The sequence below is a fragment of the Saimiri boliviensis genome, chromosome X, assembly GCF_048565385.1.
Source record: "Saimiri boliviensis isolate mSaiBol1 chromosome X, mSaiBol1.pri, whole genome shotgun sequence".
Taxonomy (NCBI): Eukaryota; Metazoa; Chordata; class Mammalia; order Primates; family Cebidae; genus Saimiri; species Saimiri boliviensis.
In genome coordinates, this window is record NC_133470.1 from 45666596 (window position 1) to 45682542 (window position 15947).

A 15947-nucleotide genomic window follows, 5' to 3' on the forward strand; every position below is an offset into this window, starting at 1 on the left:
CTGTCCTCAGCCTCCTCCCCCTCCACTCTTGACTTTTTCTGATTATACATATTAAGCAGTACCTTTTGTTGCCTATTTTTCTCCTAAACATGCCATGTTCTATTAATCATCTCCACAATTCCTTACACAGCAAACTCCCTTGGTCCTTCTCCTGACCTTGCCAGTTATTATGACGATTGCAGCCTCCTGGCTTCTGGCACTTAACTCCTGCCACCTGGCCTCTATTACTTCAAAGTCCCATGATCCCCATGGACATTAATGAGCCCAGCTCCGTGACCACGGCTCCTATCCTCAGCCCTAGCTTGCAGGTGAGAGCCGCCACTGAACTTCTAAGTGATGCTGGTACCCTTATCACCCATACATTCCTTACGGCTTTGGTGAGTAGTATTTCCTGGGCCCCTATGGAACATAAGCCTCTGGCAGGATTTCTGACCTCACCTATATCCATTTCAACATGTCCAATTCCTTCAGCCTCTTTATTCCTTCCTCTGCTATCCTCTGGGCAACCCAAGCATTTCTACTTTACTCGGCATGAACCTTTGCCTACTGCAGGCTTCTAAGAGTCACCCTAGCCATGAGTCTGCTCCATTCTGATGTACTTGCTTAAGTGTTAATTTCACCTCACAAGAAGGTACCCTCAAACTGATGAATTCTCGGTTATTCAATCTTATATTTGAGCTACCTTGATCAAACACCTCAAAATCAAATCCCAGGCTCATGCTAATATATGCTAGCTAATTTTTCCAGCCCTGTCAGCACATAATCTCTTTCCTTCCCCATCATGCACCCCACATCTCCAGGTGAATTATGCTGGAGCTTAATCCAGGTCATTACCCTGGCAGCTAGGAGATGAGATTGGGGCAGATCCTGAAAGGGGAACCATTTGCTTCATGGAGAAGAGGCCTCACTAGTATGTTTCAGCACAAGGGGCATTCTAGCTCTTACTGGGATGTCTCCGTCCTGTTTTTTCAGGTCTCAGGTTTTTCAAACCAAGGCTCTGACTTTTCCCTGACAGACTTGTCTGGGATGAGTATTAATTAATCATCTTGAGAACTCTGATCGCTAACTATCAAGTCCTGAGTCTGCCTCTCTGATATGTCTGCTCTTCTACTGAAAGAGAGAAGGGCATCTTTATAAGCTACAAATGAGATCCTGTGGCTCTTACATTTAGCCATTAATTGCTTATTAACAGCCCTCAATTTCATTATCCTTTTGTAGGGCATCGATACAAATTTGTACTAACCAGCCAACTTTGCTGACTTGTTTTTCAAATACCAGAATCATTGTACCTACAAGGTGCTCCCTTCCACCAGACATTTTCCTAGGGCACTACTGGTGAAATCTTTAGCATTTAGATCATCATCTTATAGAAAAGACTATGTGTTCCCATCTGCAACTTAGGTGACTATTCGTTCCCATCATCAATTTGCCCACCAGGTGATGAGTGATCCAGTCCCCAAACCCCATCTGACCATCTGTTTTCTTGGACTTCATCAACAGTACAATTCATATCTGTCCAAAACCTTCAAGAAACAGATGCCAAGATGAGATTAGATGTACAAGAAATGTATTGGGGGAAATGCCTATGGGTAATAAAGAGGAAGAAGCAGAAGTAGGCAGGGAGGGCCTACATAATGCAATCCAGATCTGACATCTATGAAATGAGAGAAGGAAGGAAGTAGGAAGGAATTGGATAGGAAGAGTTCCAGACTGCTACACAGTTCAAAGAAAGTTTGAGCCAGGCAGATGAATTACAGGAAGCTTGTGTCTTGCAAGAATGAGCCAGCAGTAGTACTTGTACCATGCTCAGTCAGTGACCATTGGTGGCCTTGGGGAAGCATGGCCTCAGTGCAAACATGCTGGTGGACCAAGTCAGGTGGCAGCTGGGGCTATCAGTTAACTATGCTTCCTACAGCAGGAGATCTCAGTGGTACATTTTTATGGCCATTACATGTGGCATTCTAGGAGAAAGCCTCACTTCTATCTGTGGTTTTGATCCCTGGGGAAAGGATTGAAGGCTCTGCCTCTCTCTCTCTGCCTCTCTCTTTTATTTGAGACATGGTCTTACTCTGTAATCAGACTGGAATGCAGTGGCTCAGTTGTGGCTTATTGCAACCTCGACATTCCAGGCTCAAGTGATCCTTCGGCTTCAGCCTCTGAAGTACCTGGGACTACAGGTCTAAGGCACCATACCCAGCTAAATTTTGAATTTTTTGTAGAGATGGAGTTTCTCCATGTTTCCCAGTCTGGTCTCAAACTCCTGGGCTCAAGCAATCCTCCCGTCTCGACCCCCTAAAGTGCTGGGATTGCAGGTTTGAGCTACCCCATTTCACTTTAACAGCAATGCATGTACAAAGTAGGGCTGATTGATTCCCAGTCCCACCTGTATACTGCCAGAACCAGTTTCCACATTACCAAGAAGAGATTCCATCATCTCCCACTTCCCACTCAAGACTGGGAACAGAAATGGCATCTAGCAATGTGCCATGACCAATTCTCAATCATTTTGGACCCTCTCTTCAGCCTCAGTAGAGTCCTGGCCTGGACTTTGGACTGTATCATATAGCTAATTGATTTAAAATGTAAAACCCTAGACTAATTGTTATACTCTTTGCAAAACTGTGTTTTACCCCTGACTCCCACCCTTAGAGCCCATATGTATTAAGACCTCCAAACACAGTTGTCATTCAGGCCCTAATATGTACGAGTTTTGCTTTCTCAGGCTCATCAACCTGAAAGGAAGAGCTTTTAGCTCAATTGCACCTTAAGACCTCACAACCTTAGGCAGTCCAACCTTTAGGCCTGATTCATTTTTCGATAAGATTGGAGATATGAGATATCTGTGAAGTCTGCTATTCACCAGGTGTTTCTGAGTTGAAAGTGCCTCCACCTTTCCCTAGCAGCAAAATATCTTAATTGCGTGGTTTTTAGTTGTGGGGACATTCTCCTTCATAGTTGGAATGGCCTCGACTTAGCAAGAGTAACTTGGAATTACCTCCAAGAAGAGCCAGTTCTGAGAAGTATTTGACAAAGTTTACCTAAAGTTATGCCCCAGCTAGGGGTAACCTGAAAGCAATTCTTAGGGAGGCTGGTTTGGGACCATCACGGGAATCATTCTACACAAGTAGAAAACCAGACTTCTTTCAATGTTTACTTCTCTCCACCATCTAATGTATGACAGCATTATGATTTCACATACATTACAATGTCTATAGCCTCAGATTCTGTTGTGGATTGAATTGTGTCCCCAGAAAGATATGTTGAACTCCTAATCTCCAGTACCTGTGAATGTGACTTTATTTGGAATAGGGTCTTTACAGTTAAGGTAAGATGAGGTCATGAGGTTGGGCCCTTATTCCAATATGACTGGTCTCCTTATAAGAAGAGACATGGTGACAGACACATAGGGAGAATGCCATGTTACAACAGAAGCGGACTGAAGTGGTGTGTCTACAAGCCCAGGAATGCAAAGGACTGCCAGCAACACCAGAAGCTAAGAGAAAGGCATGGAACACATTCTCCTCTAGAGCCTTCAGAGACAGCATGGTCCTGCCAACACCGACTTTGGACTTCTAACCTTCAGAAGTGAGAGAGAATAAATTTCTGCTGTTTAAGCCACCCAGTTTGTGGTAATTTGTTACAACAGCTCTAGAAGACTAACAGATTCTGTACTGACTGGTTAGTTATGACTAGGGTTTCCAGAACTGTAAAGGGAAAAATCGGGACATACTCATCAGAGAGCAGTGTGTGTGTGATACTTTGGTGTTCCTGGGGCTTCTCCAAGTTCTAACAACCAGGAACAAAAATGCAGAGAAGAGGATTCAGCTTAGGTCTCTGGCTGTGAGATCTTTATAGTTAAGAATCTTGGGACTGCTGGGAAGATGGCTGACTAAGAACAGCTCAGGACTTCAGCTCCCAGTGAAAGTGCAGAGGGTGAGTGGACGCGGCATTTCCAGACGAATTTTTATTGCCCACAGACCAGGAGATACCCAGGCAGAGGGGTCGCCAGCGCCGCTGGCTGGTGCACTGTTTTGGCCCCCGCAGGGCTGATTTGGCCCACACGGCTGCTTTGACCACACCCTGTTGTGGCAGTTCTCTGTACAAAAGCCACTGGTCTGGGAGCCCTCTTAGCTGGCAATCGGAGCCCTGACACGGCAGAGTTGCCCATTCATCTGAAATAGTGAGCCAGGCCAGGAGATTCCTAGGCAAAAAACCCGCCAGGAGCCTCAGTGCCACTGTTTGAGCTGACTTAGTGAGTCGCGGCATGGGAGATCCCGGTGCCTTTTCAACAGGCGACTGGAACGCTGGATCATTCAACTTAAAAAATAAAAAAAAAAGACTCTGAGTCAGGGAGCCAGGTGATCAGGCTCAGCTGGTCCCACCCCACCCCCCCCAACGACAACAACGACAACAAAAACAGTAATTGAAAATGCTCTGGGTTGAGCTTTTCACAGCAAGCACAGCTGAACCCAGGATGGTCCGGCTCTGTTGGGGAGGGGCATCCGCCATTACTGAGACTCTTCACCACTACAGAGGCAGACCTCCCTTGCTGAGGCAATGCACCATTGCCGAGCCAACCTGCCACAACAGAGAGAGTCCGCCATAACAGAGGCAGGGCCACCGTTGCTGAGGCAGTTCTAACCATGCCCATATAAACAGGACTGCAGGGAAGATCACATGGCAGCTGGGTGGAGCCCACAGCAGCTCAGCAAAGCCTCTGCAGGCAGACAGTGACTAGGTGGGCTGTTAGCTGGGTGGGGCAGCCCTGAAAGAAAAAACAAAAAGGGCAGCAGCACAATGGAAACTCATAAAGCCCTAACTCCCCGGGACACAGCACCTGGGAACAAAAAGCAGTTTATGACTTCAGCTGCAGCAGACCTAAATGTACCTGCCCAGCACCTCTGAATGAACAACAGAGCTCACAGCTCAGGACTTGAGCCCTGATAAAAGACAGACAGTCTCCTCAAGTAGCTCCCTGACCCCCATAGATACAAAGAGTCACCTCATAAAGGAGAGAACGGACTGACATTTGGTGAGCATCCTTCTGGGACAAAGATAGCAGAAGATGAAACTGGTAGCAACCCTTACTGTTCTGCAGCTACTGCAGGTGATCCCCAGGCAAGCAGGGCCTGGAGAGGACCTCAGCAGTCCTGCAGCAGAGGGGCCAGACTGTTAGAAGGAAAGCTTAAAAAAAAAAAAAAAAAGAAGTAACCTCAGCACCCACAAACTGGAAGCTCACTCAGAGACCCAATCTGAAAGACAGTAACTACAAAGACAACAGGTGGATAAACCCACAAAAGTGGGAAGAAACCAGCACAAAAAGGATGAAAACTCCCGAAACCAGAACACCTCTCCTCCTAAAAGGGATCACAACTCCTCACCAGCAAGAGAACAAGACCAGATGGAGAAGGAGTGTGATGAAATGACAGAATCAGACTTCAGAAGGTGGGTAGTAAGAAACTACAGTGAGCTAAAAGAACATGTTCTAACCCAATGTAAAGAAACTAGGAACCTTGAAAAAAGATTGGACAAAATGCTAACGAGAATGGACAACATAGAGAGGAATATAAGTGAATTGATGGAGCTGAAAAACACAACACGAGAACTTCGCGAAGCATGCACAAGTTTCAACAGCCAAACTGACCAAGCAGAAGAAAGGATATCAGAGGTCGAAGATCAACTCAATGAAATAAAAAGAGAAGGCAAGAACAGAGAAAAAAGTGCAAAAAGGAATGAACAAAATCTTCAAGAAATGTGGGACTATGTGAAAAGACCTAATCTACGTTTGATAGGTGTACCTGAATGTGATGAAGAGAATGAATCCAAGCTGGAAAATGCTCTTCAGGATATTATCCAGGAAAACTTCCCCAACCTAGCAAGGCAGGCCGATATTCAAATCCAGGAAATACAGAGAACACCACAAAGATATTCCTCAAGAAGAGCAACCCCAAGGCACATAATCATCAGATTCACCAGGGTTGAAATGAAAGAGAAAATGCTAAGGGCAGCCAGAGAGAAAGGTCGGCTTACCCACAAAGGGAAGCCCATTAGACTCACAGCAGATCTCTCAGCAGAAAACCTATGAGCCAGAAAAGATTGGGGGCCAATATTCAACATCCTTAAAGAAAAGAACTTTCAACCCAGAATCTCCTATCCAGCCAAACTAAGCTTCATAAGTGAAGGAAAAATAAAATCCTTTGCAAACAAGCAAGTACTCAGAGATTTCATCACCACCAAACCTGCTCTACAAGAACTCCTGAAAGAGACTTTACACATATAAAGGAACAACCAGTACCAGCCACTCCAAAAACATACCAAATGGTAAAAGAGCATCAACACAATCAGGAATCTGAATCAACTAACCAACAAAACAGCCAGGTAGCATCAAAATGACAGTATCAAATTCACACATAATGATACTATCCCTAAATGTAAATGGACTAAATGCCCCAATCAAAAGACTGGCAAATTGGATAAAAAGCCAAAATCCATCAGTGTGCTGTATCCAGGAAACCCATCTTACATGCAAAGATACACAAAAGCTCAAAATAAAGGGATGGAGGAAGATCTACCAAGCAAATGGAGAGCAAAAAAAAAAAAAAAAAAAAAAAAAAAAAAAAAAAAAGCAGAAGTTGCAATTCTCATCTCTGATAAAATAGACTTTAAAGCAACAAAGATCAAAAGAGACAAAGAAGGACATTACATAATGGTAAAAGGATCACCGCAAGAAGAAGAGCTAATAATCCTAAATATATATGCACCCAATACAGGAGCACCCAGATACATAAGGCAAGTTCTTAATGACTTACAAAGAGACTTAGACTCCCACACAATAATAGTGGGAGACTTTAACACCCCATTGTCAATATTAGACAGATCAACCAGACAGAAAATCAACAAGGATATCCAGGACCTGAACTCAGACCTGGAACAAGCAAACCTAATAGACATTTACAGAACTCTCCACCCCAAATCCACAGAATATACATTCTTCTCAGCACCACATCACACCTACTCTAAAATTGACCACATAATTGGCAATAAATCACTCCTCAGCAAATGCAAAAGAACGGAAATCATAACAGTCTCTCAGACCACAGTGCAATCCAGTTAGAACTCAGAATGCAGAAACTAACTCAGAACCGCACAGCTTTATGAAAACTGAACAACTTGCTCTTGAATGTTGACTGGATAAACAATGTAATGAAGGCAGAAATAAAGATGTTCTTCGAAACCAATGAGAACGAAGACACAACATACCAGAATCTCTGGGACACATTTAAAGCAGTCTCTAGAGGAAAATATATAGCAATGAGTGCCCACATGAGAAGAAAGGAGAGATCTAAAATTGACACCCTATCATCAAAATTGAAAGAATGAGAGGAGCAAGATAAAAAAAACTCAAAACCTAGCAGAAGACAGGAAATAACTAAGATCAGAGCAGAACTGAAGGAAATAGAGACACGACAAACTCTTCAAAAAATCAATAAATCCAGGAGCTGGTTTTTCAAAAAGATCAACAAAAGAGACAGACAACTAGCCAGATTAATAAAAAAGAAGAGAGAGAATAACCAAATTGATGCAATAAAAAACGATAAAGGGGATATCACCACAGATTCCACAGAAATCCAAGCCATCATCACAGATTATTACAAACAACTCTATGCACATAAACTAGTAAACCTGGAAGAAATGGATAAATTCCTGGACACCTGCATCCTCCCAAGCCTAAACCAGGAAGAAGTTGAAATCCTGAATAGACCAATAACAAGGTCTGAAGTTGAGGCAGCAATTAAGAGCCTACGACCCCCAAAAAAGCCCAGGTCCAGATAGGTTCACAGACGAATTCTACCAGACATACAAAGAGGAGCTGACACCATTCCTTCTGAAACTATTCCAGACAATCCAAAAAGAGGGAATCCTTCCCAAATCATTTTATGAGACAAACATCATCCTCATACCAAAACCCAGCAGAGACTCAACAAGAAAAGAAAACTTCAGGCCAATATCCATGATGAACATAGATGCAAAAATCTTCGATAAAATACTGGCAAGCCGATTGCAACAGCATATCAAAAAGCTTATCCACCATGATCAAGTAGGATTCATCCCAGGGATGCAACGCTGGCTCAACATATGCAAGTCCATAAACGTAATTCACCACATAAACAGAACCAAAGACAAAAACCACATGATTATCTCAATTGATGCAGAGAAGGCCTTTGACAAAATTCAACAGCCCTTTGTGCTAAAAACCCTCAATAAACTAGGTATTGACAAAACGTATCTCAAAATAATAAAAGCTATTTACAACAAACCAACAGCCAATATCATACTGAATGGGCAAAAACAGGAAGCATTCCCTTTGAAATCTGGCACTAGACAAGGGTGCCCTCTCTCACCACTCCTATTCAATATAGTACTGGAAGTTCTAGCCAGAGCAATCAGGCAAGAAAAAGAAATAAAGGATATTTGAATAGGAAAGGAGGAAATCAAATTGTCTCTATTTGCAGATGACATGATTGTATATCTAGAAGACCCCATTGTCTCAGCCCAAAATCTCCTGATCTCCTGAAACTGATAAACAACTTCAGCAAAGTCTCAGGATACAAAATCAATGTGCAAAAATCACAAGCATTCCTATACACCAGTAACAGACTTAAAGAGAGCCAAATCAAGAACGAACTGCCATTCACAATTGCTACAAAGAGAATAAAATACCTAGGAATACAACTAACAAGGAATGTAAAGGACCTCTTCAAGGAGAACTACAAGCCACTGCACAATGAAATAAGAGAGGACACAAACAGATGGAGAAACATCCCATGTTCATGGTTAGGAAGAATCAACATTGTGAAAATGGCCATACTGCCCAAAGTAATTTACAAATTCAATGCTATTCCCATCAAGCTACCAATGACCTTCTTCACAGAACTGGAAAAAAACACCTTAAACTTCATATAGAACCAAAAGAGAGCCCGCATAGCCAAGTCAATTCTAAGCAAAAAGAACAAAGCAGGCGGCATCACACTACTGGACTTCAAACTATACTACAAGCCTACAGTAATCAAAACAGCATAGTACTGGTACCAAAACAGAGCTATGGACCAATGGAACAGAACAGAGGCCTCAGAGGAAATACAACATATCTACAACCATCCGATCTTTGACAAACCTGACAAAAACAAGCAATGGGAAAAGGATTCCCTGTTTAATAAATGGTGTTGGGAAAACTGGCTAGCCATGTGCAGAAAGCAGAAACAGGACCCCTTCCTGACACCTTACACCAAAATTAACTCCAGATGGATTAAAGACTTAAACATCAGACCTAACACCTTAAAAACCCTAGAAGAAAATCTAGGCAAAACCATTCAGGACATAGGCGTAGGCAAGGACTTCATGACCAAAACGCCAAAAACATTGGCAACAAAAGCCAAAATAGACAAATAGGACCTAATCAAACTCCACAGCTTCTGCACGGCAAAAGAAACAGTCAATAGAGTGAATTGGCAACCAACAGAATGGGAAAAAATTTTTGCAGTCTACCCATCTGACAAGGGGCTGATGTCCAGAATTTACAAAGAACTAAAACAGGTCTACAAGAAAAAAACAAACAAGCCCATTCAAAAGTGGGCAAAGGATATGAACAGACATTTTTTAAAAGAAGACATACAGGAGGCCAACAAACATATGAAAAAATGCTCATCATCCCTGGTCATTAGAGAAATGCAAATCAAAACCACATTGAGATACCATCTCACACCAGTTAGAATGGTGATCATTAAAAAATCTGGAGACAACAGATGCTGGTGAGGATGTGGAGAAATAGGAAGACTTTTACACTATTGGTGGGAGTGTAAATTAGTTCAACCATTGTGGAAGACAGTGTGGCAATTCCTCAAGGATCTAGAACTAGAAATACCATTTGACCCAGCAGTCCCATTACTTGTATATACCCAAAGGATTAAAAATCACTCTACTATAAAGACACATGCACACATATGTTTGTTGCAACACTGTTCATAACAGCAAAGACTTGGAACCAACCCAAATGCCCATCAAAGATAGACTGAATAAAGAAAATGCAGCACATCTGCACCATAGAGTACTGTGCAGCCATAAAGAAGGAAGAGTTCATGTCCTTTGCAGGACAGAGATGAAGCTGGAAACCATCATTCTCAGCAAACTAACACAAGAACAAAACCAAACACCGTATGTTCTCACTCATAAGTGGGAGCTGAACAATGAGAACACATGGACATAGGGAGGGGAGCACAACACACTGGGGTCCGTTGGGGAGAAATAGGGGAGGGATGAGGGGTGGGGAGGTGGGGATAGCATGGGGAGAAATGACAGATACACGTGAGGGGAAGGAAGGCAGCAAACCACACTGCCATGTGTGTACCTATGCAACAATCTTGCATGTTCTTCACATGTACCCCAAAACCTAAAATGAAATTAGAAAAAAAAAAGAATCTTACTGCACACTTTGACCAAGGCATCCAATGTTCTCAATTCTTATTTCTCCATTCACAATTATGCTTTGGGCCCCTGGAAATGAAAATAGTAATATTAATAGAAAGAGCTCTTGCTTGTTCTAGGTGATTTTACCTTAAGTCACCACTCACAACAATGCTAAAATGAGATCGTTATTATTACTGTGTTTATCTTTACAGATGAAGGAGCTGAAGCAAAGAGGTATTACATAATCAGAGGTCCTCTAGGAAATGACAGAAGTAGATTTGAATGCTGGCAACAATGGTTCCAGAGTCTGTGCACTTGTTAGGTCAGACTGATCTTCCAACAGGAAACGTTGAAGAGATCATGCCAAATAGAGTTCACCAAGTACTGAATGCCCCATTAGTCCTACAATCTACTGACTGTCAGAAATAAACAGGCAGGCATTGTTACCATGGTGTCTGGACATCCTCGAAGTTAGATTGTTGTTCTGGAAGCCCAAAGGCCACAATTTCAACCTCCTAGATCCAATTCCATTTTGCATAGGAGCTTATTTAGATTCTAGTCCCTGAAACCCCAGTCCAGCTTTTCCTGTGCAAAGGAGTCATCTTCAAAGTAAAATTTGTTTTCTTGTGCAGTTAGTAGTTCTCTCTCAAGATCACTTAGATGATAGAATAAATAAGTTAGCCATAGACATCAATAGATATTGATATCGCTATTGCCCATGGAGAAGTTGGAGGCTTCCCCAATAATCTATCCAATCAATTGTCATAGGGTACTACTAGTGCCAAGGGTTTATAGACAAATTGAAACTTCAAATTGATACTGAAATAATAGAGCATATTCCTTCACCAGTTTCCATTTGATTTTCTAATCAATCAGACAGGAATGTTTCTGGATGAGCCTTGGCAATAGCTCTACTTCCAAGCCAACAATTTTTGGACTGCTGTCCTCATTTCTTCTCTGTCATCAACAGCAATGGGGTTTGTTTCTGTTAGAGTTTGAGGTAGTCATAATCCTCATACCAATTTGAGCTCAGGTTGTATGAATACATGACCCCTTTGATGGATTTTATTATCTAGCTGACTCTTCCATCAAAATTAATTATGTTGTGGCAGTTTTTTCTTTCTCCACACCCTATTATGAAGATTGATAACTCTGTTAAGTTAGAAAAAGAAAAGAAGAAACACTTGAGGTTCCTAAGATATATACACTTTAAGCCCACTTCAATCTTGGGTGCTGCTTGTGGAATTTTGGGTACTGTTGCCAATTTTCCTATCTCATAAACAATGCCTACAGGTGAAGAAATGTTAGTAAATTAAATCTATACCCAGAATTCAATGGGAAAGTCCAGGTATTGTTTCCTTCTGTATTCTTCCCATCAACACTGTGTGGCCTTGGGAAACAGTTATGTGCTGGGGACTCTGTAATTCTGCTTTTTTTGAAAATCGTGAGGGTGAAATGGTCAGAAATCTCTGGGTATTCTTGGCTCAGAACCAAAACAACTTCTTGCATGTCCCCTGGTTGCAGAGACCTATATGTAAGATGCAATAACAGGTAAGCAAACTTTATTGCTCATCATGGGGCCTCAGGACATACTCACTCTCCCTGAAAGGTAGGGTCATTGTCTCTTTCTAGAAATGATAGGTCAGTTCACGTGGGAGTTTTGGTTTGGGCCCTGCCCTTGATCTGAAACTAGGTCCACACCTGAACCCACCAGATTGGTGTCCTTTTTCTAATGTATCCCTCTTTAGATAATCACATAAAAATTGTTTTAACTCAACATTTTAAAAAGTCAGGTTTATTAAGACATAATTTACATGCAGTAAACTTCACCCTTTTTAGAAATATGGTTCTATGAGTTTTTACAAACATGTATAGTTGTGTACAACTGATTGTGCCACCACCACAATCAAAATATATATTTCCATACCTCTAAAAGTTCCCTTGCTGGGCGCGGTGGCTCACGCCTGTAATCCCAGCACTTTGGGAGGCTGAGGCGGGTGGATCACAAGGTCGAGAGATCGAGACCATCCTGGTAAACATGGTGAAACCCCGTCTCTACTAAAAATACAAAAAAATTAGCTGGGCATGGTGACACGTGCCTCTAATCCCAGCTACTCAGGAGGCTGAGGCAGGAGAATTGCCTGAACCCAGGAGGCGGAGGTTGCGGTGAGCCGAGATTGCGCCATTGCACTCCAGCCTGGGTAACAAGAGCGAAACTCCGTCTCAAAAAAAAAAAAAAAAAAAAAAAAAAAAAAAAAAAGTTCCCTTGTGCCTGTTTGTAGTTAATTCTTCCCTGCTCCCACCAGCTGCTGGTAAGCACTAATGTTTAGCACATAGTTTTGCCTTCTCCGGGATATAAATGGAATCATACAGTATGTAGCCACCTGATTCTGGCTTCTTTTACTCATCATAATGCATTTGACATTCATCCATATTATAGTGTGTATTAATATCTCATTCCCTTTTATTGCTAAGTAGCATTTCATTGTGTGAAGGTAGTTTATCCTTTCACCTGTGAAGAGTGTTTGGGTTGTTTTTGAGCTTATATAAACATTCATATTCAAGTTTTTGGATGAATGTACATTTCCATTTCTCTTGGGTAAATTTGTAGGACTGGGATCACTGGGTCATATGATAAGCATAAGTTTGATTTTATAAGAAACGTATCCTCTTATTCTTCCCCAGTCTCTGCCATTCCTCTCTGAAAAGGTAACTACTATTGAGGTAACTACCTGGGGTTCATAATCCCCAAGCCTTTAGTTCACCATCAAAATTTGTTTTCTAGACAGTTTTAAAGAAAGTAGTTGCCATTGATCATTTGGTTTAACTTTCTAGTTTTTTGGGTTGTAATAATCAGAAAGTTATATAGTGTTGCCATATTTAACATAATGGGCTAAGTGCCAAATTTTCAAGTGGGTTTTTTTTTGAGTGGCTATTGCCATTCCTGGGATTGGGAAGCCTAGGGATTCCATCCCAATTGGAGGACCCTTGTGAAGACTAGCAAAATTCTTCCCAGCAATTCTCATGGAGATCTCTCTTAGAATTCACCATTGCCTTCTGATTGATCCCATCTTCAGATGCTCCCTACATGTTCTCTGACCTGCTTCTACATATCCCCATATCAACTCTCTGAGCAAAGGCCACTACAATTTCCTCTTATCTCTAGTGGTATGTTGTCCCATATCTTATCTTACTTCCATCAGCCACTTGGAAGACTTTTCAGTTCTTAGGACATGTTCCCTTGCCTGAAAACTTTCTTGGACTCAACTGGACTTCAAAGTTTTCTATGACAAATGTCCATCCCACTTCAGTGTGGGTGGAAGGGTGAGCAGAGCAGCTTTTTGGGGCTGTCTCCAGGCTACTCTGTTCCCCCTCCCTCTTGCATGTTGTTTGCCTTGAAAACAGTCTTCCTCGTTTGATTTGTCTTAACATTTTCATGTGCAGACATACCTTCTTAGTGGAGCTCAGCTGTGGGTGGGTGCACCACAATAACAAAAGTTTGTCCCTTGCCTTGGCACTCCCTAAATACCTCATCACTTTCAGATACATTCTCTCCATTTAATTCTTAGAGTAAGATACTCTGCCCTGCATCTTAGGGAAGATTCCCTAGTGAATCATCAAGACTATCTTTCTAGCTCCCCACAATGTTCCCTCCGTATATTAGAACTGTTGTCCTTTGACCTCTAGAATGGAAACTGACTGGCCTGCCACTTTCATGTGTTCACAAAAAATAGGTCAGTATTGTCCCACACTTTATTCAGTTTGTTCATGCTCCCTCTGTACACCTCAACAAGAGGGAAAGCTTTGTCATGAATTCTGATAATGTGATCCCTTTCTCTGTTTTTAATCTTCCTGTTTTCCTGCCTCTCCACTAGGAATAACTGGGTCCAAACCAAAACCCAAAGAATCTTCTGCTTCAAATTCCTGCAGGATGGTGAATTCCCCTCTATGTCACATTTCTTGGCAGTAGTTTCTCTGACACATTTAGGGCTCCCCAAACTGGTACCCACAGTGTGAAGATGTTGGAGGTCTTTCCAATTCTGGTAGAAGGGGGAGGGAGGTTTACCTGATCTATTTGTGAACTCAGAGCTTGGCTAATTCTAATCTGTGCTGCAGTTGCTCAATATATATATATATATATATATATATATATATATATATATATATAAAATATTATATTATGTGTTAATTATACATATCAATAATAATAGTTATACTTGGAATAATATTAATAAGCAGCAGCCAGGGTGAATTTTTAACTGGGTAAATGCTTCTTGGCCTGAGATACAGTGGTGATATTCTTGAACAGGTTGGGGCTGCTCTTGATTTGAGAGGCAGAGATGAAATTTGGCCAGAAGCTGTCTTAGGCTGTGAGGGGCCCAGGTAAGTGCACTGGTCTAATTGTACTGAGAGAATCTTTGTTTGGTTAGCGCTGCCTCTTCTGAGAATAGTAGATAAGCAGATCCCTGTGCAATGTCAACAAATACTGACCTGAGAACACAACTTTCTCCAGCCCTATAACCTGTTTCTCTGCCTGTATTGCCTATCTCAGCAAATGTCACCATCATGCACTGTTGCCCATGAAATCTTGGATTCAATCTGTAGTGGCAGGGGGAGGGAGGTCTCTCTGATCTAATCCTATTTTCCTGCCTATCCACTAGGAACAACCGGGTCTAAACCAGAACCCAAAGAATCTTTTGCCCCAAATTCCCTCAGGATGGTGAATTCCCCTCTACGTCATAATTCTTGGCAGTCTCCTCTCCCAGTCTCTACACTGCATCAGTCTTAGTTCTAACTAAACATCACTTCTTCCCATAAATGACCACAACCACTGCTTGGGGTCTTGCCATCACTGGCCCTCATCAGGATGAACTGGAAAGCCTCCACCTCTTCCATGCCTGCAAGCAAAATGATCTACCTCCAGGGCACAGTACTTCTAGTTTTCCTATTATCACCCAATGCCTGCTAACTCCTTGTCACGGTATGCAAGACCCTTTATGATCTGGATCCAGTTTATGGCTTTAGATTCCTAGTCTGTTATTTCCTTCCCTTGGCAATATTGACCTACCTGCAATTTCTTAAAATATACCCAAGAAGATCTCTTATGACCAGGGATTTTCACTTACTTTTCCCTCTCCCAAAATCCTTACTTGTCTGCTTCACAAACTCTTATATTTTCTTCTCATTCCATGTCAAATGCTACTTCATCTATGGAGCTTCTGATAACCCAGGCTGACCTATGCCATCTTTCTTCACCTGTTTTGCCATATGTTGTATATGTGACCTCTTATATAAAAATTGTGTTCAGTATTACTGCCTGTTTATTTTTCCCTGGACCACCATTACAGTGAACAAGTAGGTCTTTAAACTGGGCACTTGAAAAATAAAGGAAGCTCAAGTGTATTGTGTATGGAAAATATAAATGATAGAAATTGTCCCAATCCCTCTCTCAAGCATATCTCCTCATTGCTGGCTACTGGTAA

At 42.0% G+C, this 15947-nt stretch overlaps 1 protein-coding gene across 1 annotated transcript in view; it reads left to right on the plus strand.

Moving 5' to 3' along the window:
• The first annotated feature begins 248 nt into the window (after positions 1-248).
• USP27X (ubiquitin specific peptidase 27 X-linked) overlaps positions 249-15947 on the plus strand; it is a 37300-nt gene continuing 21601 nt past the window's right edge. The window contains exon 1 of the mRNA XM_074391555.1: positions 249-377. Coding sequence (XP_074247656.1) covers positions 249-377 — 129 coding nt within the window. The remainder of the gene's footprint in view (positions 378-15947) is intronic.